The 24,683-nt window shown below is 43.6% G+C and overlaps 3 protein-coding genes across 3 annotated transcripts in view; all 3 read left to right on the top strand.

Moving 5' to 3' along the window:
* LOC139646225 (kinase non-catalytic C-lobe domain-containing protein 1) overlaps positions 1 to 15,742 on the top strand; it is a 30,777-nt gene extending 15,035 nt beyond the window's left edge. Inside the window, exons 8-33 of the mRNA XM_071522169.1 lie at positions 491 to 605; positions 938 to 1,009; positions 1,235 to 1,296; positions 1,405 to 1,563; positions 1,962 to 2,039; positions 2,206 to 2,293; positions 2,651 to 2,843; positions 2,951 to 3,090; positions 3,264 to 3,328; positions 3,447 to 3,690; positions 4,101 to 4,239; positions 5,946 to 6,217; positions 6,858 to 7,219; positions 8,327 to 8,420; positions 8,525 to 8,622; positions 8,719 to 8,903; positions 9,435 to 9,545; positions 9,736 to 9,883; positions 11,134 to 11,289; positions 11,394 to 11,600; positions 11,797 to 11,876; positions 12,597 to 12,750; positions 13,291 to 13,413; positions 13,751 to 13,810; positions 14,398 to 14,555; positions 15,514 to 15,742. Of these exons, the coding sequence (XP_071378270.1) occupies positions 491 to 605; positions 938 to 1,009; positions 1,235 to 1,296; positions 1,405 to 1,563; positions 1,962 to 2,039; positions 2,206 to 2,293; positions 2,651 to 2,843; positions 2,951 to 3,090; positions 3,264 to 3,328; positions 3,447 to 3,690; positions 4,101 to 4,239; positions 5,946 to 6,217; positions 6,858 to 7,219; positions 8,327 to 8,420; positions 8,525 to 8,622; positions 8,719 to 8,903; positions 9,435 to 9,545; positions 9,736 to 9,883; positions 11,134 to 11,289; positions 11,394 to 11,600; positions 11,797 to 11,876; positions 12,597 to 12,750; positions 13,291 to 13,413; positions 13,751 to 13,810; positions 14,398 to 14,555; positions 15,514 to 15,742 (3,792 nt within the window). The remainder of the gene's footprint in view (positions 1 to 490; positions 606 to 937; positions 1,010 to 1,234; positions 1,297 to 1,404; positions 1,564 to 1,961; positions 2,040 to 2,205; positions 2,294 to 2,650; positions 2,844 to 2,950; positions 3,091 to 3,263; positions 3,329 to 3,446; positions 3,691 to 4,100; positions 4,240 to 5,945; positions 6,218 to 6,857; positions 7,220 to 8,326; positions 8,421 to 8,524; positions 8,623 to 8,718; positions 8,904 to 9,434; positions 9,546 to 9,735; positions 9,884 to 11,133; positions 11,290 to 11,393; positions 11,601 to 11,796; positions 11,877 to 12,596; positions 12,751 to 13,290; positions 13,414 to 13,750; positions 13,811 to 14,397; positions 14,556 to 15,513) is intronic.
* Positions 15,743 to 19,951: 4,209 nt separating this feature from the next.
* vox (ventral homeobox) lies at positions 19,952 to 20,942 on the top strand. Its single transcript, XM_071522194.1, has 3 exons — positions 19,952 to 20,228; positions 20,325 to 20,557; positions 20,688 to 20,942. The coding sequence occupies exons 1-3, from the start codon at positions 19,952 to 19,954 to the stop codon at positions 20,940 to 20,942; spliced, it is 765 nt and encodes a 254-aa protein (XP_071378295.1).
* Positions 20,943 to 23,000: 2,058 nt separating this feature from the next.
* vent (ventral expressed homeobox) lies at positions 23,001 to 24,290 on the top strand. Its single transcript, XM_071522168.1, has 3 exons — positions 23,001 to 23,190; positions 23,307 to 23,506; positions 24,036 to 24,290. Exons 1-3 carry the CDS (start codon positions 23,001 to 23,003, stop codon positions 24,288 to 24,290), a joined length of 645 nt encoding a protein of 214 aa, XP_071378269.1.
* The last annotated feature ends 393 nt before the right edge of the window (positions 24,291 to 24,683 follow it).

Below are 24,683 nucleotides of genomic sequence, written 5' to 3'. Positions count from 1 at the left end.
CAAGTCATATAATTAGAAGCACAATCAGGTCTTCATATCCATTGTTTCCCAAGAGCTGAGGACCTCCAACATGGCCGCCAGAGGGTGCGTAGCATCGCCTGAAAGCCCTCTATTAAAACATAGACATATGCTAGTTAATGAAACTGTTTTTAACATGCTCAGTGACGTCTGTTTTCATTGCCACTGTTGCATTTTGTGAGCTTTTTTGTGAATGAATTTGAGTTATGCAACATTTTCAGACAGACAGAATAATGGCGTGGGTGCTCAGCAGTGATAGGCCAAAGCAATTTGCAAAAGTAGACTAATGAATACTTACAGAAGACTAATCATTAGTAGAGGTTGGAACATTCAAAATTATAATTAGAAAATGACGGGGCAGTGATTACTCCAATTTGTGCTGGGACTTAATTATTGAGGGATTTGATGACGCTTCAATGTCCACAACTCATTCCTTATTTTAACCTTGGTTTGTTCTTTATTTTGTATCCAGTGGATCTCTCTAAGAGAGCTACTTAGTCGGTGTGAACGGAGGCTGGCGGTTAATGAACTGTGGGCTCTGTGTTACACCTGCCTCTCCACACTGCAGACCTACATTGACTTCCCAGGTGAATTCCCCCCATTCATGCTTGAAACCAAGTGGTATCACTCCCTGCAAGAACAGTGTAATGTAGTTTCCAACATATGATATAAGCACGCTATATATTTTTTAAATTTACTTTATTTTATTTTACTTAATTTACATTTTTTTCATTGATTTTCTGTTATTAAACCAGTCAGGTCAGTTGAGAACCAGGTCTTATGAAGGAAGGTCTGACAAGAGGTGATCCACATCTTTGGGGAGAAGAGAAAGGAAAACAGAATGTTCAAATTTTGATATATGGCATGGAGCCAGCTCTTCCATTTCTTTTCTACAGCTCATTTCTCTCTTTTCCATTAGCCTATTTATGCCTGGACACAGTGTACGTGGGCTGCGAGGGAGAAGTGCTCTTCTTAAAACCTAAAAACATAGGTAGGATTACACTGTTATAGTCTTATGCTCTTTCCCTGTTTATTGTGTTCGGAAGTTGCTGCTGTAGAGCAATGACGTCAGCAGGCTAACATAATTCCATGCCAATCTATGGTTGTTTATTCACAAAATGAAAGTTGAAGAAGCACTCTTTACTGAAGTGTTTGAGGAAACAGTGTCTGAAAGGTTTTGTTGACTTCAATAATTGACTTTCAGTGTTCTTTGCAGGGTCCTGTGATGCATTTTACCTTGCTCCTGAATACCAAGAACATGGAATTGTGACTGAGAAGGTTTGCCTGTCTCAACTTCTGTCATTTATTTTTAAAATGAACTTCCAATAACCCAGTCTTTGTTGATGTGAGTTTTTTTCCTGTTCTATTCTTTCTGTCTTGGCTCAGGCTTGTGTGTACGGGGTGGCTGCTATTCTCTGGGCCACAGCCAAGTTCAGTTTATCACCTAATCAAAAGCTGGCAATGCCTCGTAAACTGAAGAGGCTGCTGCTTGAGATGGCGAAGAGGACACCCATCGAGAGACCTTCCATTGTCATGGCTAAAAAAGTATTATCGGTTCTTCTTTCTTCAACATTTTCATAAAAAAGATTTTTGTATTGTTTACATATTGTCTTCTTTTGCATATCAGTGTGCAGTTATAACAACTTGAATTGAAGAGTTCCTTTCCAAACTGCCTTGTTGAGAAAAAAAACATTCATCATTCAAATATAGAGAATCCAGTTTGTTAGTGTCCTGTCATTTTGTCAATCAAAAACTTTTTTTTTTAAACTACTTTTTTTAAAACTACTTTGTAAAAGTAGTTTTAAATAGGGAATGTCTTATTTTGAAATCAAATCCAATTATTCCATGACAAAATTACATCTGAAAGGACAGGTATCTATTGTGATCATGTGTGAAGTGTTTTGCCTTGTTCACACACTTGTTTTCATGTGTATCTGTTCTAGAGCTGTCGTGACTACTTATCACGTCAAGGGACTAACGCTGAAACTCTATGGACCAAGCTCATCAACAGAGTTCACCCGGTAAACCTCTGTTTGTTTTTCACCATAGCTAAATTTGCATCTATCTTACAAGTGTGGCTGTGTGTTGATTTGTTTGTTTGGTCATGCTCTTTGTCTGTCTGGTTTTGCTTAATTTAAAAAAAAGGATCATTCTCTATTGCAATGAACCAATTCTCTTCATTTTTAGCCACTCTCAAAATCCACGGATGCAGAAGATCAGAGTGCACTTGACACGGATCAAAGCTCATTTGAGGAATCAGCACAAACAAACAGTGGTAGGACTGAACAACTTTTGCATAGATGACCCTCATGCAATATTGTTATACAGTATATAAAATATACAGTATATTATACGCTAAGTGTACAAAATATTCAGAAGACCTTTCTAATAAGTTGCATTTAGTACTCATTTTACTTAAAATGTCTCTTCTCCTTCATCTACATCACTCACTCATGTACATTTAAGTCAAATCAATACGATCATGGCTTTCACCTGGAATCACCAAGTCAGTCCATGCCATGGAAAATGTGGGTCTTTCTAATATTTTGTACATTTAGTGTAACTCACCAATGTACATTGCATGAGACAATATCATCGATATTGTAACTGGCATTGTTGTAACTGTGTGTAGGCTTTGTGCCGATGGCCACTGAGAGCCGACTGGCTCCTGTGCCTGGCCCTGTTCCCCACAGCTATCCAGTCAACATGGAACTCCAACTCCCAGAGGCCTTCACTTCCACCGCCACACACTTCACCCCCATCATCCTGACCCAGGAAGGGGACTCAGAGGAGGAGACCCAAAGCCCTGGAGCTGCCATTGAGGGGTAGGAGGTTTCTGAGATATTTAGTCATAAGTTGATTTTTTTTTTACTTTTACTAAACTAAAATGTAAAAAATATGAAGAAAGCCATATCCATGTATTGTTTTACAGGACTGAGGATGGATTCACAAGAAGCAGCGACCATCAACACATCCAGGAACAGGGCCTTAATTTCACTGCCCACTCTGAGGACCCATCTCCCACACAGACTGAGACTGATCCGCATGCAGAGAAGCCAGATTGCCCTGCTAGTAAGAGAGTCATGAGCACCGCGACATCTACAGCCTCCGGCGACAGCACGCCAGTCATCTCTCCTTCCACTTGCCCTGATGTTTCCAGTCAGGGGCCAAGTGTCTCTGCTCCTCAGCTGCCATCTGCTCGTCTCAATGGTTGTAGTGTTTTCAACAATTACCTCTTGCGCCAGGATCCTACGACAGGACATCTCACCTTAGTGCCTGTCCAGGTCAGGGCTCCAGAGTCTATCCCTGGGTTAGAGATAAATCTACCCCTGGTCCCAGAGTGTTTCCAGGGACAAACCATACATCCAGAGGGCACTGATGGCCTGGTTGTTAACTGTCTGACTCTTTCTGTGTGGCCCGAACACCAGGAATCTGGCCCGCCACCATCTTGTTTCAATGGTAGCTTCATCAATCATACAAGACCCCTGGGGCACACTGTGTCCATAGCCTGCAATGGAGAAGCAGATCCAAGAACACAAGGTGAGAATGAGACTCCTTCAGGCTCTGTCTCCCCCAAAATCCACCCTGCCCTACAAGAGGTGATCGACCTGCTCAAGGGAGAGTTTGCCTTTGATGGCTATTTGGAGAATGGACAGGAGGACCTGGCCATGGGTATGTACCTTAGGACAACTGTAACCCACAAATATCACTTTGTTATTACCTCATTCCATTTGCACAGAGATAAAGAGGATGGGGCACTGATTTAGTGGCATGACTAGTACGAACCTAACACAGCATATGTCCAATTACAATAGAGTGGTTTTATAACTTTTTATGTGCAAACGTATAAAAAGCCTTCCAGCACATTTTGGCAAGGGCAGCCATGACAATAAAGGCTTATATAACTTTTGCACTCAAAAAAGAGTGCCTTGGCTTCCTTTCTTAGAAATGTACTCTTTACCTTCACCCTTAACACCATTGAGCACTTTCATTGCAAGCATTATTGAAAATGGAACATAGCAAGGACCCTAGTTGTTCACACCTATCCATTTTGAAAATGTTTTTTTTTTCTCTGTTCCGAGGGGAGTACATCTTCTCTTTGAAGGACCTACAGTACCACGCGTTTGCCAGTGTTGTGAAGGAGAGGTTTGGTGATCTGTACTGGGAGGACGACTTGCTAGGTGTGTTGCACTGCCTGGTCAACTACAGCCCAACCACACTGTGAGTAGGACCTCATTTCCCTGAATCTGGCTTTCTTTTACAAGGCCAGAAAACATCTTCAAATGTCGGACCACACTAAGGATAATTCAGTCAACCAGTTTAATTTACTATATCATATCAAGTGTAACTAGTGGCACAGCTACTCGTTTTGATCTGTTGCCTTCTTCAATATCTGTGCCCTCAATAAAGACAGAAGGCTGAAATGTCTTGCTGTGCCAATAATGAAACATATTAACTTGAATTATTGAATTGTCCTGAGTCCAGTTTAGATTTTTCTGATGATCAGGCATCAGTTTTACAAGCCTTAAAAAAAGACTACTCATGCAGATTGCCCAATGAATCAAATCAGAACAACTTGATTAAAAGGGGATGTTTGTGGTGTCAGAATAATTGCCCTACATTGAAAACGTATGCTTTGTTTACAACAAACAGTTTGTTTTCAACAAAACAGGATGCTTGCTTGCTTCCGACCAGCGAGATACCCAAATTTGGTTGTGTTTGTGTTCAGAATTGTAATTTTCTCTCATGTGGGTTATGAACAATAGACTCACAGGATGATTGAGTCCTCCTCCAAAATGACCTCTCCTCCTCTGCACACTTGCACATGCACGCACACACACATACACATCATTCAAATCAGCATAAATACAAGATGCACTTCATACAAACTTCATCTGGCAGCAAGAATGGTCCCTATGGTAACAGCTTGCAGTATGTTTTTGTTAGTGCCGAGGAGATTGTCTGGCAACGTGGAAGATACATGTAAAGCCTCTCCTGCCTTGTTACTGATATGTTGACAAGTAGCCCTGGGGGGGGGGCCTTAAGTGTATGAATGAATACATGAATGAAGGGAAGAAAAAAAATCTATGCTTTGCACTTCTCCCTGCATTTATATGGAAGCTACAGAGGAGTGGGGGGACAGAGGAGATGTGAGCTTGTCAGTTTTCCCAGACATCTTTTCAGCCGGGGGTTGCCATGCTCTCATGCTCAGGGCAATGTGTGGAGAGACCCTTTAATCTGCTGCGGTGGGGAGACATCACAGCTTTGGAGAGAGATAGACACTGTTCTCCTCTGGCAGAGTGGGGTTGTTCACAGGACTCAGCTGTGGAGGGTTATTTTTTCCCCCGCTCCAGTTTCTCTGAGGGAATAGGGAGCTGTGTAGCCTCTCTACTGAGAGATGGTCCACTCCAACTCTGACATGGATAGGAGCAGACTGTCTCCTGTGTGGGCTCAATGAAATTTTAAGGATGTTTTGATCATCTCTGCATCTCTGCATCTCTGCTCTTCTCTGCAATTCAGTCAGTTCTACAGAAAAAAAAAATGAGCTGTGACTATTTATTCTTGTTGGCTTGCAATATATTTGAAATGTCTTTGTCTTTGATGGCTTGCTTGTTTGTTTCTATAATGATTTTTGCCTAAGGGTGATTGTTTTCTGCTGTGTTTTCACATTCACTCAGTAGATATCCCCACTGCTGTGAAAGTTGAATTTTGTATCTCTCCAAAGTATCTCTTCCTTCTCTGAAGTTTGCATTTTAGTGTTATTTGGTGTTGCCTGTTTTGTTTGGGCTGCCTGTTCGTATGCGTGTTTTGTCCAAATATTCCTTTTTTGCCTTGTACTTACATGCATCTGATTGCCATTATACTTCTCATAGCTGGTGATTGTGACTAGCTTTGACTGTAATGTGTGTGTGTGTTTTCTCCTAATATGCCCCATGCAGCGACTCTAATGAGCAGCCTCCATCAAAGGCTCTGCAAAGGGCAGCCACCGCCTCACCCTTGAGAGCCACAGTCTGCAGAGGGAAGAGCCAAGTGCGCCTGCATGGTTGCCTCGACCTAAATGGAAACATTCACATTTCCAGTCCGGCTGCTGTAGACGCACTGGAGAGAACCGAGGCCCGGACTCATCATGGAGAAAACGAGGCTTCGCACGGGGACTTTGTATTAAGATCGGAGCCGAGTCGACACCGTGTCTGTCAAGGTAAGAGGCAAAGTTGGTAGCTCAATATCATCCCTGTCGTTTTTATAATGATGAAGTTATATAATGTTGAAAATCTTGGTAATGGAGATATACAGCTGTGATGTTTTGACATATTCCACTTTATTTGGCTGTTGACTCAAGTTGTTAGAGCCATGACTGGCTGTTGGAGGCAGTTCTTAAGATTGCAGCACATTCAGGGAAGTCCAAGGCATGCTGAGAAACTCTAAAGATTGTTCCCTTTGGGGGAGACTTTGCATGAAAACTGGAATTCATTTCCTGGCCAGGGACACACACACAGGCACAAACAAACACACATACACACACACACACACACACACTTGCATATGCATTTGTTTGCACTATTAATAACAAAATGTGCTAGACATGGGGTCTTACTTATAAATAGGCTCCTCACATTGCTCTTACAAGATGCCTTCAATGAAAAAAGATAGCAAGGTTTTACATCGATATGCCTTCAAGCAGACCTGTTGAACAAAGGACAAATTGTCCAGCCTTGACAGGATAGGCAACCAACTCCCCTCCCACCACCACCCCAGTTTGTTTTTGTTGTCCATGTGATGCAGTCGCGCTCTCTCTCTCCTCTGCCTCCTCTCTTGGCTGTCCCTGTTTTCTGGTCCAGGCGTGAGCGCTGACAGCGACGGTTCGGACGCAGGGGTCATGGAGGGAGGAGATCATTCGGCGGGGGGCAGCGATGAAAGCCCCTCTGAAGCTGACTCTCTGTGGGGGAGAGAAGAAGGGCCGAGGGGGGCCCACGACGACCAGATGAGCCCGGACTGCTCGGAGGACATGGAGGACAGCGACTCTCTGGCGTCGGAGCGGCTCCTCTCTGCCTGCTCCAGAGCAGAGGGACCGGGCCTCAGCTTCAGCCCGGCCTGGGCCTTGGCCTTCTATGGAGAAGACTGTTTCAGCCAGGAGGAGGTGCAGTACGCACTGAATCTGGGACAGCACGCGGGATCGCCGTGTCTGGATGTGAAAACACAGGTGGGTAAACTCTAAACCTGTGAAGCTGGCTGAGTCATTTCTGACCTTAACCCCTATGTGTTTGAAAGAACAGCTTTTGTTGGGCTATTGACTGCGTGAAATGAAATGATCCAGCAGTTTTTATTATATTTTTGGGTACTTTCCACCACACACCAATGAAATGTATATAGTAAAATGCCTATTTTTTATATAATTAGCATCTTATAATAGTAGATAGGGAGAGTTGTGCATATTAGTGACTGTAATAATCCTGTCATTCACTGTTCATTTAGTGCTCTCTTTATAAAACAGAGTGACAGCACTGAATAGGATTTGTTTGTCCCATAGCAGCAATGGACCATTTAATATTATACTGATATTACAACAGTGAAATAGATATTAAGAATTGAAGATTCTTGGTATACTGGTCTTGAGATATTCTTAGAAATTATTTCAATTATTCACTGCTGATTGAAAATGTATCGCTGTGCTCTTTCAGTATTTTTCCAGTATTTCCATTTCCACTTGTTATTCAGTGTGACGGGAACAACTAATTATTCAGTGCAATTCCACTTCCTAGTTTCATTCAACCCTTTGCCGTGTAGACTTTTATTAATAAGTGCGGGAATTATTTTCATATCTGTTATGAAGTGGGGCATGGTCAGGCTTTGGGGTAAATAGGAAGAGGAGATGTGGGGGATTTTAAGGCAATTGCCGCATTATTCTCTCCAAACTGGATCTGAATATTAATATGTTGAACTTAGCCCTTGGCAGAAGAAGTTATTATCATTTGTAAAGGAATAATAATGAATTGTCTTTGTGTTTGTGCACTTTGATGGCGCCACTGTAGGTTTTTATGAGCTCCTTCAAAGGGCTTGTCTAACAACCAATAACACACCTTAAGAGCGAGAGAGAGAGAGAGAGAGAGAGAGAGACTCCTTCCTATCTGTGCTGCTGCGTCTCCCCACTTATTTCACTTCAAAAGATCTATTGCGTTCTGTTACCATAGTGACGAAAGCAAAAATACTGCCACATTACACTGGAAACACCCAAAGGCTTCTCTCAGTGAAAAGGATGAGGAGCTATTTTAGGCACTTTGTATGATTCTGTGTGATTTCCTTTGAACAGGAACTACAACAGCAGCTCATAATTGAAACGAGGAATCTAAAGAAAACGAGAAATTTCTTCCAGAAGCTGATTCAACAAGAGAGAAAAAACAAAGGTTGGGTACCAATTTCATAATAGTGCTAGGATCAGTTGAAAACAGCATGTACACCTTCAGTTGCAATATGGCTCGTAAAAACAAATAGCATGTCTATCCCAAAGGTTCTGAGACCAAGCTGATGCTGTCCAAGCTCAAGTCCCAGCTGGAAGAACTGAGATCCAAAGTGGAGTTCCTGGATTCTGTGAAGAAATACCTTGAGGTGCCGACATAAACTATTACAAATCTGCAGTTGCTCGTGCAATTCTGAACAATCTGGTTCTTCTATGCTCTGATATGATTTATTGTGTTTCTCCAGATATTGAGCGTAGACCAGTGGGGTTTGGAGGTTTCCTTGCTGCCCTCCTTGGCTGCCTGCGCTCCTGGCTCTTTGGACCTGCAATCCTCCGAGGACCCTGCTGTGCTGAGCTTTGGGACCAGCAAAGGGAAGAGCATTCTGCAAACCGGGTCTCCACTCGGTCTCATGGCTTACCTCTACGCCAGGTATTATTCAGGACATATACGTTGTAGAATTTTTCTCTAAATAAGTGATAAGGTCAAAGGAATTGTGATAGCGTTACTTGTGATGTTGCACAGCCCTTGTGATCTGTTTCCCTGCATACTATCCTTCACCATCCCTGCTACTTTTGATGTGTCCAACAAAAGGATTTCACAGGGAGTCAAAATTCCCAAATCACAGCAAACAAAAGACTGATGTTTTTGTTAGGATTAGGATATTTCAGTGCAACTAATTTCACAGCAATATATTAATAACAATTCCTCCTCACAATATAATAGCTAGTTTCTATAATAATACACAAATTATGCATAGAGAGGTAAAACAAATGGGGGGTTTGTAGGTACTTACCACATACAACTAAATGCATTATTATAATGCCTGTGATTGGTAAGAAATAAGCAGTGATGCCACAGGTTTCTATATTCCTTAATTTTCTGTGGAACATTCTGAATTTCCATTGGGTATTGTTATTCCACTGTGTTGATTCAGTGTCACTATGTTTTTTTCCATTACAGAAATGCTCCTCTGGAGGGCTACATGCAGCAGTTCCTGTACACCTACCGTTACTTCTGCACTCCTGAGCAGTTCCTCCAGTTCCTAATGGACAGATTCATCAGTGCTGCGAGGTATATAGCTCATGAGTAGTAGCTACATAGCTAATTATTCCAAGAAAAGCCATTTGAATCTCATAGTATGGCTTGAAGCTTTGTGTTTTGTATAACTAACTGAAACTTCTCCAGTAAGCTACAAAATGGAATGCAGCACGCACAATATGAAACATTGTTCAGTAACTGCATGACTCATTCTCCATGCCAGAGGAGGTCCAGACGTCTCCGGAGACAATGTAAAGATCTTCAATCGCAGTCTGGACCTGCTCCAGGCCTGGCTGACAGACTACAGACTGGTAGACTTCACGCCTAAGTCCAGCCTTGTGATCACGTTGGAAAACTTCCTCAATAACGAGGTAACCAGACAATCAGTTAGTCATGTTCACTGGCAGTTAAACACTTAAAGTCTTTAGATCCTCATTTCTCTTTTTTTTTTTTGTTGGTGACATCTCTAGTGTTAAGTCCCTGCTGTGGCTGTTTTTCATTTTGTCTCCATCTTTGTTGCTCAGCGCTCATTGCTGTGGTGTTTCTGCACTGCTCTTCCCAGAGATCACCTGTCAATCAAACAGTGTGTCCAGTACTGTGTCGTCTTTTTCCTCGGATTTTCTGTTGATGAAGTTTGAGTTTCTTTTCTTTTTCTGTTCAGCCATGGTGGCTATCGCTGCTCATGCTAACTACCCAGCTCTTCTTCTGTTTATTCCAAATAAGCCGCTGTTGCTGCTGCCAGAAATGTTAAAATGTATCACTTCCTGTGCACCAGAGGATTTTTCCCAGGAAAGACCCAGCTAAAACTGGATGTTCAGAACAGCAAATGTAAAAGCTTTCATGAACTGGGTAGAGGTCGAATGATCAGTGGTGATCAACTTAGAGAGCAGCGAAATATAATAATAATTTACATGAAAATGTTGTGGATTTTGACTCTAAAATTGTAAAATTGTAATTGTAACTATTAATCAGTGGATTAATACCTCAAGTCAACTTTGTAAGCTTTTTTGATACATTTGTTTGCTATGTATTTACTAAAAATTCTCTTCATTATCCACTCCTGATATGAGTAATATTGTCTGAAAAATATAACTTGGTCTGTGTCAGCCTCTCAAATGGACACAGTCCAATGACATATGTGCATCTTTGAACACGCCAAATTAACTCAGACCCCTCTTGTGGGCCGATGGATTCATGCAATATGAAAACAAAGCGGCCCCAGTGCGTTTTGCTTCACGCCTTTTTACCTTGAGGCTTGCCTTATATATGCAGCAGATGTCCTCGAGCCATGAAAACAGAAAAAACTGCACAAAAAACTGAAAGCCATCTATATTTTCTCAGCAGCTTCTCAGAAAATGATGAAAACATTTGCAGTGGCCATCTTGAATAAAACTACCCATAATGCAATGTTACACAGGTGGGGTCTGAGTTCTAAAGGAGTTGTGGTGTGACAAGTGGTCTGAGACCTCATCAATGCTTGTGGACCAGAAAAGAGAGCTGAGTCCACTTGCATTGCGAACACAAAGAGGACTGAGTTCATATGCAGCTGGTTCACTTAAAACGGGCTGAGTTCAGTTCCTTTTCAGTTCCTACATTGTTCCTCATGTTTGTTTGTCCACAGGTGGTGCCAGTGGACAGCAGAGGGGAGGCTCTTCTCGCCGCCCTCCACAGCTCTCCAAGGAGGAGCTGGAGCCAAGGAAGAGGAAGCCCAGTCAGCATCGAGGAAGGTGAAGACTCCCTCTGTGTGCATTCATCTGTTGAGGATCCTGGAAGAAAGGTCAGTGTAGCGTGATGATATGTTGTGTTGTTTTAGTTCGTTTTTGCTTTACCCTGGGTCTGTATTTTTGAGGTATATTTCGTGCTCATCTCCAGACGTTTCAGTGGAGGATCTCGAGGGTGGTGGAGCCCTCGGCCTCGCTGCCCAAAGAGAAGGCCTTCTCCATCGCCGCGGCCCTGCCCATGCCTTGCTACGGCTCCCTGGCGGACGACCTCTCCAACGTCTGCCTGCGTAATGAGGAGCGCCTCCCCTTCAGCCAGAATGAATACAGCGCACAGCAAACGGCGCAGCAGCTCACCCTCCTGCAGCAGGTCATACACACCACACCACACACACACCACAAATCTGTTCAGTCCACCCCTCTGGCACTCTTGTTGTTGTTGTTGCCTCTGTTCAACACTAGAGGGAGACATGTCCCCATGAATGTACAGCAAGACTGATACAGTTAACTGTCATGGATTTGAATAGTAAGCTTAGTGTTTTACACTTCTGAATTTCATAACGCAGGAAATTTTCCAAGGCTGTCATCCGGTTCACTTCCTCAACTCGAGAATACAAGGAGTCAGGGATAACGTGAACCCAAATAAGTGAGTATAATGTACTTGCTGTAAACCAGTGGTTCTCAGCGTGGGGTCCGGGGACCACCAGGGGTCCTTTAAGGGGTTCCATGGGGTCCCCAGCAAAAATTTCATGTCATTTAGAAGAAGTTAACACAATTAGAGAATGTAGAAAAATGACTTTTTTGATCATAGTTTCTCTGTTCTCTCTCTACCTACTACTGTAATCATGGAATTCTGGACAAAATCATATCTAACAATACAAATATTCTCAGATTTGGGTCTGAGAGACAAAATCCCATCAAATGGGGGGTCCGAGGCCCTGGTGTGTACTAAATTCAGGGTCCTTAATGTGAAAAAGATTGAGAAACACTGCTCTAAACAATTGTTTCTTGCTTTACATAGATACAGATACAGTCAACATACACACTTTGAACATGCACTATGTAATGTATATAGAGTCTCCTCTCATTAGTAGATCTTACACTATCCTTTTGCATAGAATGTGGGGTCCTGTCCATGTAGTCTGTGTGTCAATATACTGTAAGTTGTCAATATGTGTCTGCAGCAATGTCACCAAGAAAAACCTTTGTATATTTATTGTAATGGGTGATTAAAGTGCTTCTGATTCCGATTATTTCAAATGTAAATTATAAGATCAACAACCCTTCCCCCTGTTCTCATTATGATGTATGAAAAATGAAAGTTACTGATTTAGATTTTCTGACATCTCTTATTTCCCACCATTAGGAATGTGTCTCAGCATGTCCCGCCAGCAGAAGGCAGTAGCCTGTTTTCGTGCGAGGGGACGGCGTCGGACGGCTACCTCCAGCAGCTGCTCGCGTACGCCGACAGTGTCGCTAACTGGATCTCTGCTGAAATAGTCATCTGTGACTCTGTCAAGGTGAGAGGAGGTATAACGGATGAAAGCTATTTCCCCAAGTAACACGGTCAGCGGAATAAAGAGCTGGATCTCACCGGGCGTTGCAGCCTATGCTTTGATTTCTCACCCTGCACGGAGTCTCATGTCAGTGAAAGACTTTGCTGATATGGGCTTTCATGGGTATTTTTTTTTCAAAGTCTAACAAGAACAGAGACAGATTTTTGTCTTTACTTACATTTTTTTTGCGGGTCCAAAGAGTCTCATTTCTAGCTGACAAAGAAAAAAAAGCATAAACAAGCATGATTTACTGCATGTTTCAACACTTGAAGGTTTCAGGTGATACTTTAGTCCATAGATGTACATATAATTTAAGGGGAATAATATCATCAGCACCAGCAGCAGCAGCAATACACTGACTACATACAGTATTTTTGTTTCATTTTTGCATTGGACAGGCTTTACAGTGCATTCACCCATGGTTCCTACATACAGCATGCCAATGTATGGAGCTAACCCTTTAGCAGTTTGGTTACATTTTTGATTGTGAGATCTCTGTTGCAGACACAAGTGGCTTTGCTGACCAAGTTTCTGCTGATTGGAAAACACTGTTACGAATCAAGGAACTTTGCCACAGCCATGCAGGTCCTCGGAGGCCTGGAGAACGTGATTGTCAGGCAATTACCAGTAAGGCTGCATCTAATAAATTACTTCTCGCACATATTCCGAATGTCTGTAATAAGTCAGATGCCCTCAAGCTAAATGTTATCTTCAGCTGTGATGGAACCTAGACAATATTTAATTACTTTCACAAGTGAGAGGCACATTAACATTAATGCATTCAAATAAGATTTCGAAAGTAGGAGCACAAGGAAGATTGTGTCCTGTGAAGAAGAGTAATTAAAAAAGCCACAATTAAAAGGCAGGTTATATTCATTGACTTTGGTGTTGTGTTGAAGCCATGGTATAATTAGTCTTCCTTTTGCAGCTGCTAAATAAAATGTTCCTCTTCTCTTGCCAACAGGCTTGGAAACATCTGTCTTCCAAGGTGTGTGAGATCCTGGAGGAGCTGCGAGCCGTGCAGGTCTGTGTGTGTAGGTGTGAGTGTGTGTGTGTGTGTGCGTATGTGTGCGTTTGTGCGAGAGTGTGTGACTGTGTGCGTGCACATGCACACATGTACAGTATACAGTGTGTTTGTATCTAACCAAAGGCTAAGCTGGTCATATATTGGGAAACTGAGCTGCAGGGCAAACAACCCAATAGAAAAACAGCTTCAAGCATCTTGACTGTGTGCTGCAAGCTTACAGCTGGCCAAGCTTCTGAAACTCACGCTCAAAAGAACCTGATTCATCAAACAACATCCACTCTGCCAACTTAGCACTCCAAAATAGAAACTTTGTAAATGAAATGAATTGCATAACTAGAAACCTTCCTAGGTAACTTTATTCAGGAAGATTTATATGCTTTCTCGGCTTTGAAATGTAAAAAGGTTGAATTTGATTAGAAAAATGTAAAAATCTCCTGAGTGTGTTGCTGCTCAGCCGCATTAGGCCGCCACATTAGGCATGCTTATTATTGTGTCAAGCGCCTGAGAGTTTGTTTTAATTGGTAATTTTCGAAACGCTCTCTCTCTCGTGTATTTACCGCGCGAATAAACCGCTCTCCGCTCAGGTGTTTCTGAAGAGCGACGACCTGTGCCTGATGGGGGCGGAGCAGGCGAGGAGGAGGCCCACCCTGCCCTCGGCGCACATCCTGGCCATGCACGTCCAGCAGCTGGAGATCGGAGCCTTCACCCTCACCACCGGCGCCTACAAGTGGACCAAGCTCAGGTGAGGGGAAATCCGCATAGCTTTTAGATCCGTGATGAGTAATGAGTGCGGGTCCCGTGGGTGCTGAGTGAAGGTTTAGAGGGTTGGGACCTGTTTATTTATTGTCGAGCTTTCTGTTGATCCCCCTGGGCCTGTTTCAACAAAACAGCTATAGTAACCCCAATCACACACACACCCGCACCCCACTCCCCACTATATTCCTCTAACATCCAAGCCATGTTTGTACTGTGTGTAGGCATTTGCCCTAATTTCATTTCATAAGGCACGGTTAAATCAGATCCCGTGGTAAAATGTGCATACATGCGTTCAAATTAGTCCGGTGCCTGTCCTGGTATTGACACAAAACACCGACAATCAGACGCATTAATAACAGAAAATTAGCTTTCTCCCCCACACCCCGAGTATCCGACTGTGACAAAGTCGGCCAAGTTGCCACGAGGACACGTTTTCCCGTGTCCTTCTCTTTCGCTCCAATATGGCCGACCAGATGCTGAGGTCACGACGAGCGGCGGTTGGACGGTAATGACACAGCTGTCGAATTCGGGTTGCGGTAGCGGTGCCAGTGCTGCGGCAGATGGCGCCCGTGGGATGGGGTGTGATTGGAAAAGAGATTTTCGGGGACAGATGCTGAGAGGCGCCCGCTTGTAGCCAGATGCCGGGGTCAACAGAAGTAGCAGGGAGAGGCAGAGACGCAGCTGGTAGCTCTAGACCCAGGGTTACCCCGGCACTCTCCGAATCAGGTCACATACGCAGCTGATGATGCTTTTGTGGAGAGTAATATGCATCTAAATGGTTTTTTTTGTACTTTTTCACTTCCTTTTGTTCTGCATCTCTGTGGTTCCCCCCATCTCCTGCCGCTTCATCCTTACATTCTTTCTCTTCTTCTGCTCTCTTTCACACACACACACACCTCTCTCCCCTGTGTCCGCCCTCTCCGCCCATCCATCCTTGGCTCAAGGAGCATAGCAAAGGTGGTGAGCCAGGTACACGCCTTCCAGGAGGCCGTGTACCCCTACAGCCCGAACCGGGAGCTGCAGGTCTACCTTCGGCTCCGCGTCGCCCAGCTCGCCGCCTCTGACATCCACCTCTTGGCCGCCGACAACGACGCCAACTTCCAGCCGTCCACCGAGCGGCACGCGCGCAGGATCCAGGACACGCTGAGGAGGGTGAAGGCCACCTTCCAGTGAGCCCTGCCCCCGGGGCGAGACGCCGCCACCGGGTCAGCACCCCAGACTGAGGCTCCGACGCCCCGAGCCAAGAGCCCTTCACATGCTCCTGGTGTGCTGGTAGCAGAGCTGTGGGGCCTGGAGAACTTTGTCTGCTGTTATTTGTCTGCTTTTTTCGTCCAACACCCCTCAACTTTGGCGAATAGGGTCAGTTTAGCCTCACTGGCCAACTCAAAAGTTATTCATGGTTCATATGACTTTGCCCTTTGCACCCTTTGGGTTACACAGGTCCCACAGTTGATCACATAGCTTCAGTGCATCACCGTCCTGTATTCCTTCACGAATGTTGTATCTGTTTGGTTTTGATATTTTAGCATTATTTGTGAATTGACCTAGTAATTTCTGATTTTAGCTGTTAAGATCTCCATATAGTCATACTTGGACTGAACATGGCAGCATATCAAAATGCTATTTGATGTTGCTGTAATGTTTTTTGACCAGTAAGAAACATGAAAATGAAAATACAGGACTTGTTAAATTCACTTTTTGCTTCATCTGTTTTAAATAGCCCAGAAAACGTAGTTATGTTTACCAATTAGGTCTTTACACAGTGAGATTTAAACAGTCTGATATTAATTCAGCTTAAACGCCACAGACCTGCATTTATCATACGTGCATTTATTATGGATAGTGTGCCATAAAGGGGCAAAAGCTAGATGAACTTATCTGTCTTGTAAATACCTTTTCATTTCAGAGGATGATTTAACATAATGAGATGTCAGTGTGCAAATTGTTCTTTGAAGAATGATGTGAAGTCATTGTCTATTTTTCTATTTTTCTGCCCTCTCTCTCCTCCATGGTCTCCTACCATGAAACACGGCATGAGGATGGACTGTGACACGCTATAAAGATGTGCTTAATTTAGCCTAATAAATGAGATTTTATGAACGCTCTCTCGCCATAGTGTATTATTCTCAGACAAAATCTTTTAACATCCATGATAGAGGGGCTGTGCAGCAGGTCACGCTATTGCTACATCTGTCTGGGAGCGTGTGTCTTCCTCTGTTCCTATATGGATTTACAGTGTGTCTGTGGTACTCAATAATGGGTTTATAGTGACTTTATTGTACTTTGTGGCATTATTTTATCCTCTGGAAGTATCACTATAGGGTTTTCTGTGGTATACTTTTTGACAGAGTGGCTACATGCTATTTTAAATCTCTTGGCAAAACATATGTGGCCATATAAGGCCATATACACCACAGAGTCTGACATGTGTCAAGATATATCTCTGGATATCATATGCTGGCAAGCTATTTCAAAATTCAAATGCATCCTAGGATGAGCGCACATATTTTAAAATATCAGTTAATGTATTCATCAGTAATATAGGCTATACTGGTATAAACTCATATTTCAAAGTATACTGTTGGATTATATATCCTTAGAAAGACCCATCTAAATAAATTCCATGTCTGCTGTAGCATGTGAGTACATACAATAGCCTATGTGCATGTAGAATGCATACAATGCATGTAGAACCTAGCCTATATGACCATTTTTTGTAAAATTGACATGCATTACATACAAAATATATACGATTTTCAATAAGATTCTCATATATGCGGCTTCCATATGTCCATGCATTCCATATATGTTATTAATATGAATGTAATATTTTCATGTATGGGAGGTCTTGCTGTGACACTTGTAGTATCCCAGTAAGATTTATAATACAATCACTGTAGCTTTTTCTCACGAGGGACAGGCGGGGAGCCCGGGCAGAGCTGAGGAAACAGGCGCAGTGTGAAGGCGACTCCCCGGGCGGTTTATATTGTTATCTAACGGGATCAGGGCGCATCTTCAAAGCGTCAGAGATAAAGAGTCCCAAAAGGCCGAGCGACTCCAGCCTCCACTGCGACAGATCACCGATAAAGGAGACACTGGACACAGCCTCTTATCTGCATTGTCATAGCTAAACGATCAGTTTAGTGGCATTGTCCCTGAGCGGCTGCATGGGGGCCACATCTCACTGAAGACTGGCTCAGATCCTTCAAGGTTGCTTGCTGACTCCAGGAGAGCTGTCTCCTGGTCTATATGGCACATAATCTCAGCGATTATGTATTGTTTTTTGTTGTTGTTTTTTTTTACTTTTTAAAAGAAGGCAGCATTACACAGCAGCATGTTTTCAAATATGTGGGGACTTCACACGCGTAAAATCCACATCATGCCATCTCTCTAAGAAAAATCACTTTAATGTTCCTATAATATTCCTTCAGAAGTTAGAGACTTTGCTTTGATCAAGTTGTTATGCCATATACTGTATATATATACGGAAGAGGAGATTTGCTGCTAGTATAAAGAGCATCAGAAATTATGATTTAGAAGTGAGGATAGGCGTCCCAAGATCACTTGAATATTCCTTTAGAGACTTATATCGCGTCTATGGCGCTCAATAGTGAATTTAAAGTGACCTTTTCTCACCTTATGGTATTATACTGTAACATCCCTATAATATTCCTATAGGGACTTATAGTTTTGCTGTGATATCTATACAGTTTAGTTCTAAATTTTATTCTAGCTCTTTTTCTAAGGGGTTGTTTGAGCACCAGGGTTTCCCGAGCTTCCTTGCAGCTTGTTTTGGCATATTTACATTTGAACGGGCCGACAATCAAGCCTAATTGTGTTGCTACTGTAATACCTTTGATCTGCAAAGTTTGAAGCGACTGTGCCAAATGCCGGCTGGAGGGTACCTGGCGCCAGGGCTCACCGGGGTATCGAGGACGTGTCAATACTAAAACCATTGGAGCTGTATTGCGCTTGCTTTTGTTCTCCATTTGATTGCACAAGTGTCGGGTTAGAGGCTGGATTTAGGAAGGGACAGTGACATGATCACACTCTGGAGATAATCTACTGTTGGACTGTGTCTCGTCATAGGATAGACTTGGTTTGACCGCGTAAAATCAGTTTCACTAGGCCTTAAAACTTTGAATCTGTAATGCCATGAACATGTAAAACCTGAAAATTCGACTTTTTATTTGATCTTTATTCTACAGTAGGTATTAGGAGCTCTGGAATAGAAAATGTACTCTTAACCACAGAGCGTTCCCCTGGGTGCTCTCACTGTGACTATTAACACTCGAATCCCTGTTATGAAGATGTAAACGCTGGACCTGCTGCATTAAAACTAAATTAGTAAAGATCATTCTCTCTGGAGCAGCGTAATTTCCTCACAAGCTCAAGTTCTAATTCTGTTTTTAAGCTTTGGGGAAAAGGCTGTTCATGTTGACAAATTTTAATAGTGCCCTAGACAATAGGAATAATTAGATTTAGTGGTACTCCACTTTAAAGTCACAAGACTGTTCCTTACACTAGCCTGTATTCTGCCCCAGAGCTAATTTGAACAGAGTGTGACCAGTGTTGCATATTTCAGAAGTCAGTAGATTTTTTTGCTTTGCATGTGTGATCATACAAAAATCCCTCACAATTTTACAGTTGGCCTTGAATCACACACACACACACACACACACACACACACACACACACACACACACACAGTGGTGAGAGTGAAACCTATTATCAGAGTATATATTCGAAGATATAAGATTCCTTCTAGTGAATTAAATTATAGGGAAACTATTCCTAATTTTGCTCGGGACCCCCTGGAACCCCCAAAAGACCCCCTGGAGGCCCCTGAACCCCACTTTGAGAACCACTTCATTGAGGAACGCAACATTTTTTTTCTCTTCATTACGCAACGATTCTGCCCAGCGTCTTCAAATAGCATCCCTATTACACTGTATACAAATGGAGAGGAATGAAATCAGATAAGGCCTCGTCATTTTTACACTCCTCCTTCGGGGCTACTGTATGCACCGACATGAAAGTAAAGCCCTATATCGGGTCTCCACCTCTGCTGGGGATACAGCTGTTTCTGCAGGGGCCCCCGTATAGTTTCAGTCGGGCCGGACAAATGTATGAGCTCAGGGGGTTTCTCACAGACTCGGTGGCGCCAGGGTCTTCACACGCTCACAGGATATGTAAAGACTTCAATAACGAGCCATTAACCCCTAATCATCGGGATCGATCAGGCGTTAACAAGGCCTCTTAACAAATGCAAATTGCAGCGGGGGCCAGGCCCTATAAAGGCGGCCCCTGGAGAGGAGCTGTCACCACACACTCCTCTGACCCTTCTCGGACATACAGGTCGCTGACCAGCTAACTGCAAGCATGGTGAAACACTTCTCCGTGGACTGGCTGGCCCAGAGCCACCACAGCACCGCGCCGAAAGAGGAGCACGGAGCTGTCATGGATACTACACCCACATTCAGACCCCATGTCCCGTGCATGGTGCAGCCGTGTCCTCCTACATCTTACGGCAAAGGTTACCTGCAGCCAAAACCAAAGGCGTCAAAGCCTGCAGAACGCATGGATCCAATGGAGAGTAGCGGCCATCAGGAATCCAGCTTGAGCTCACCTTTTCACCCGGCCAGCTGCGCCTCACCAAGTAAGTCCAACTCTTAAAATTTTGCGTTTATCTCATGCAACCTTGCTGTAAAAATCAAGATTCAGTAGCCTAACCAGAGTTTTCCCCTCCCTTCAGTTTCAGAAATCAGCGGATACTCCTCTGGTTACGAGAGCGAGGCGGCTTCCTCGGAGTGTCTCTCCGTGGACGAGGGAAGCGAGGCGGAGAGAGACGGGCCGCAGCGCCGCATGCGCACCAAGTTCACTCCCGAGCAGATCAACAAGCTGGAGAAGATCTTCAGCAAGCACAAGTACCTGGATGCCGGGGAGAGGATGAAGACGGCGCACAAGTTGAACCTCACTGAAACTCAGGTAAGATGCGGCTACATTGCGAAAACAGAATACAAATACATAAAGGGGATAAAAGAGTCCCAGATTCTGAATTCAATTAATTATGTGCGTTCTGGATAATAACCTTGATTTTTCCCCCCCTGTCTTTCAGGTGAGGACTTGGTTCCAGAACAGGAGGATGAAGCTGAAGCGGGAGGTGCAGGACTACTTTGCGCCCCCAATCCCTCCCGTCATGTTCCAGCCCCTTCCCCCGGTTCAGTACCACAGCCTGGCCGGACAGCGACTCCAGTACGCCCCGGCCGGCCAGGCCTTCTACCCGGCCGCCGTCCCGCAGCTCGTCCTGCCGCAGCAGATGGCCTCTCACCGCCCTCCGCCTCTCATGATCCACAACTCACATTTCTACTAAAGGACTGCGAACTGGAACTTGAGCGACGGAAACACTTAGACTTATAAGACGTGCAATCCATATTATTTGATGTGTGATTTTTTTTATTATATTTGATGTAAAAGCTGTATATAAAATACATAAATGTCTATTTATCATTGAATAAAGTCTATCTTCTATTACAGCACTGGTTTCCAGCTTTCTTTGCACATGCATGACATCCAGACTATTAGATTAGGTCATTGCTCAAACAGGCCTAGCCATACTGACGCTGTCATCATTACACATCATTCAGATAGGGCTGATGATATTATCTTTATTGCAGGATTAGTTGAACATGAATGGATCATCCTGGCTTTCATCTCAGTGATCAGAATCAGAGCAGGATCGTGCTATCACATAGATGGGAGTGGGCCATTGGTTTTAGGGTAAAAGTTCTTATCACGACCCATTGTATGGTTTCCCTGATTTGATCCCCTCATAATAGTGGCGCAGTGATATGAGACTAAAGCCCAGTCAAATTAATCCATACAAACAAATCCCACTAAATTGAATCAAGGATGACTGTGGGCATCTTGTACGGTCAGTGGCAGAAAGCAAACGAGGCAGCAGTTTCGGTGTGTTGCAAAAAAAAAATTGATTATCCAATAAGAGTTGGAGACAGGCGGGTCCGATTTTTTTTACTTCCCACCTGTCAACCAAGACTGTGCGCCCATGCTGCGCTTTCATATGCGCGTCAACTAATTCTGTTTGTCCCCGGCCCTGCACTTCAAACGCCAGCTAACGGGGAGATCATGGTCAACAATTAGTCCTAATTAAGCCGGTCATTGATGAGTTTACACTTACCGCAGGAGCTCTCCGGCCTGGCTCCAGAAAGTCTGGGGTTTTGTGTGCCAACAGGTCTGATCTCTGGTTTGATGTTGGGCCCGAGGTAAAGACGACTGTGATTGTGTGATCGCTGGCCCTGGCCCTTGAAGAGTGAAAACCTTTGTCTATACACACAGCAACTTTACAGTCATTAAGGGCATATCAATGGCTGATCACTAAGGTAGTTAGGTGCTAGGCTATTGTGCATAAGTATTTTAGTTATTTTTCTAAATTATTTGGTTCTGGCAGCCAAAACGGGTTATTGTTTCAAGAAATGTAACTGCAAGAAGGATTAGTGGTTATATAAACAGTTAAACATTTTTTTTTATTATTATTTTTTAATTAAGAGTTAATTGTGGTTTGAGCACACTATATCAACTGCATAACTACACTGAGCCATAGGTCTGCCTGTACTATGGGGTTTGAATGTAGCCAGAGGCGCCTCAGCAAATGCCCACTTGAAATTAACAAGTCAACAGAGATCAAACGGGACTTTCTCACTTTCTGTTGATGCTTTCGGACGGCGGTCACACCCACCCAGTCTGACCCGCACAAAGGCTTCATCAATAGGTTGTTTGGTGCGCAGACAGCTGGGCACTGCTGTCTGCAACTGGAAAATTCTCAACAGCCTTGACAGCCAACAAGACATCTCCAGAATAACAACTAGGTTATCAGGATACATGAAGGTTAAAGTGCACGTTTGGCTTGAGCTTTAACTTGAGTGGCTTAAACCACAAGTCTATCACAAAATGCGCATTTTCGATTACCCGATAGGCTGTATAAATTACGCAATCAAAGCTACTTTTTATATGATTTATACTTTAATTAGACTATGACATGATTTGGGAGTTGTACTGTAACTAGTTCTTCATCTACATAATTGCATTCTACTTACTTTTTTTACTTTTGTATTCAGCACTCAGCGGATACAGCCCTAAATCAGTCTATGCGGAGATCATTTAGCCTGAGATGCCATCTAACTGATACTCAGACTTACTGGCGCCTGGACATCTCAACCAGCCATGAACGTGAGAAAAAACACAATTGCAGCCTCTATTAACCTCAATTACAACGACCATCAGGTTTTTATCGTTCCGTTGAGATCCCTTTGCATATGCAAATAGAGACGTGTGCCCCTCCTATATAGCGGCCAAGAGCCGGCCAAGGGGGCAACAACACACCTTGAGACACTCACAGCTGCTTGGATACATCATGGCAAACTTCTCCGTGGAGTGGCTGTCCAAAAGTTACTATACAACGCAGAGAGACACCGAGGAGGGGATTCTGCCGTTCAAGGATGCTTCACTTCAGCCAAAACTCAACACCGAGGCGTTTCTTCATACTGAGATTGAAGAGCTTGCCAAGGAATCAAGAAACCAATTTACTCCGACCTCGCCTAACAGTAAGTTCACTTTCTAAACGTTGTCTTGGGCTATTTTTTTTCTTTTCTTGTAAGCTGAGAGTGAAACGCCTGATTACAGAATGAATTTTGATTGAATGTGCTGTTCATCTCTCCAGATAGCTGTGGTTACACGTCGGGGTCTGAGAGCGAGGTGGGAGATGACAGCGAGGGCGAGGCGACCCAGCAGCGGAGGATGAGGACCAAGTTCACCTCGGAGCAGATCGGCAAGCTGGAGAACACCTTCAGCAAGCACAAATACCTCGGCGCCACGCAGCGGAGGAAGATTGCCGAGAAGCTTAACCTCTCCGAAACTCAGGTAGGTTTGAGGCACTGGTTACCAATGTGTGGTCCGGGGGGCGTCCAGGGGGCCTTTGAGGGGTTTCCAGGGGGGTCTCCAGCAAAATTAGCAACTATTTCACATACTGGAAGTTGGTACAATTAGAGAATGTATCAGAATGATTATTTTTTGGTTTCACTGGCCTGCTGTGATTACAGCATAGACACACAGTTGTGTATAGGCCTAATTCTGTGTAAAGCTGTTTCTAAGGCATTCATTTGGACAGTCTACTCAAATGTGGATCTGTGCTCCAATTTGTATCTATTCTGGGGGTTGTTGACGTGAAAAAGTTGGGGGACCCCTGAGTTTAAGGACATAATATCCAACTGTAATCTGCACTAGCCATTTAACCAGTACATAGGAGAAAACACCATCAAATGGGAAAAGCCTCAAAAAAGGACATTAGAAAGAGCACTGATGATATGAAATGAAATCGCGGAATCAAACGTTTTTATTCACAGCCGCACATACGAGAACATTAGCTGATGGTTGCATTTCATTTCTGCAGGTGAAAACCTGGTTCCAGAACAGGAGGATGAAGCTGAAGCGGGAGGTCCAGGATCTGCGGCCTGAGTTTCTGTCGGGCCCTGCCGCGCTGCTGCCGCCTCTGTTGTTTCAGCACCCCGGCCTGAGCGGACAGCTCCCCGCCTGCAGCCACAGCGCCTTCTACCCGCAGCCGGTCCACAGAATCCCCTTCCCGCCACAGCTCCCAGTCCACCAGCACCACCTCCACCCAGTCCTCCTGCCCGCCTCCTACTACTGAGCGTTATCTGCGCTCCACCAAGCTCACTCTTTTTTCAAATTCTTGTCTAGAATCTAGATATTGTTTCCCTATTGCTCTCTCTAAAAGAGAGGTTTTAAACATTGTAAACATTGTATTTTTTTCATGAAGCACTATATATTGATTTAATCTATGTATGTATGATTTAAAAGAATGTAAATAGATAGCTATATGGAAAAAGTTGCTGTGTTTTATGTCACAAATAAAAAAGTGGTTAAAGGTTAAATTGCTCCTTGAGTTCTTTTCTTCGAATGAAAAGTTTTAGATGCCATACAAGGAATATTGTCTCCAGTTATGATACTATATTTAATCCAAAACGAGATAATATAATAATAAAAGGTAAAACATTGTAAAATATAGTTTTAGTTATAGAAT

Source organism: Centroberyx affinis, unplaced genomic scaffold (assembly GCF_046629955.1).
Source record: "Centroberyx affinis isolate AG114_WGS23_722 - 3 ecotype Tasmania unplaced genomic scaffold, CSIRO-AGI_Caff_v1 ptg000965l_1, whole genome shotgun sequence".
NCBI classification, from domain to species: Eukaryota; Metazoa; Chordata; class Actinopteri; order Beryciformes; family Berycidae; genus Centroberyx; species Centroberyx affinis.
Note: the sequence above shows the minus strand (reverse complement) of the source record. Positions and strands in the feature narration are given on the sequence as shown.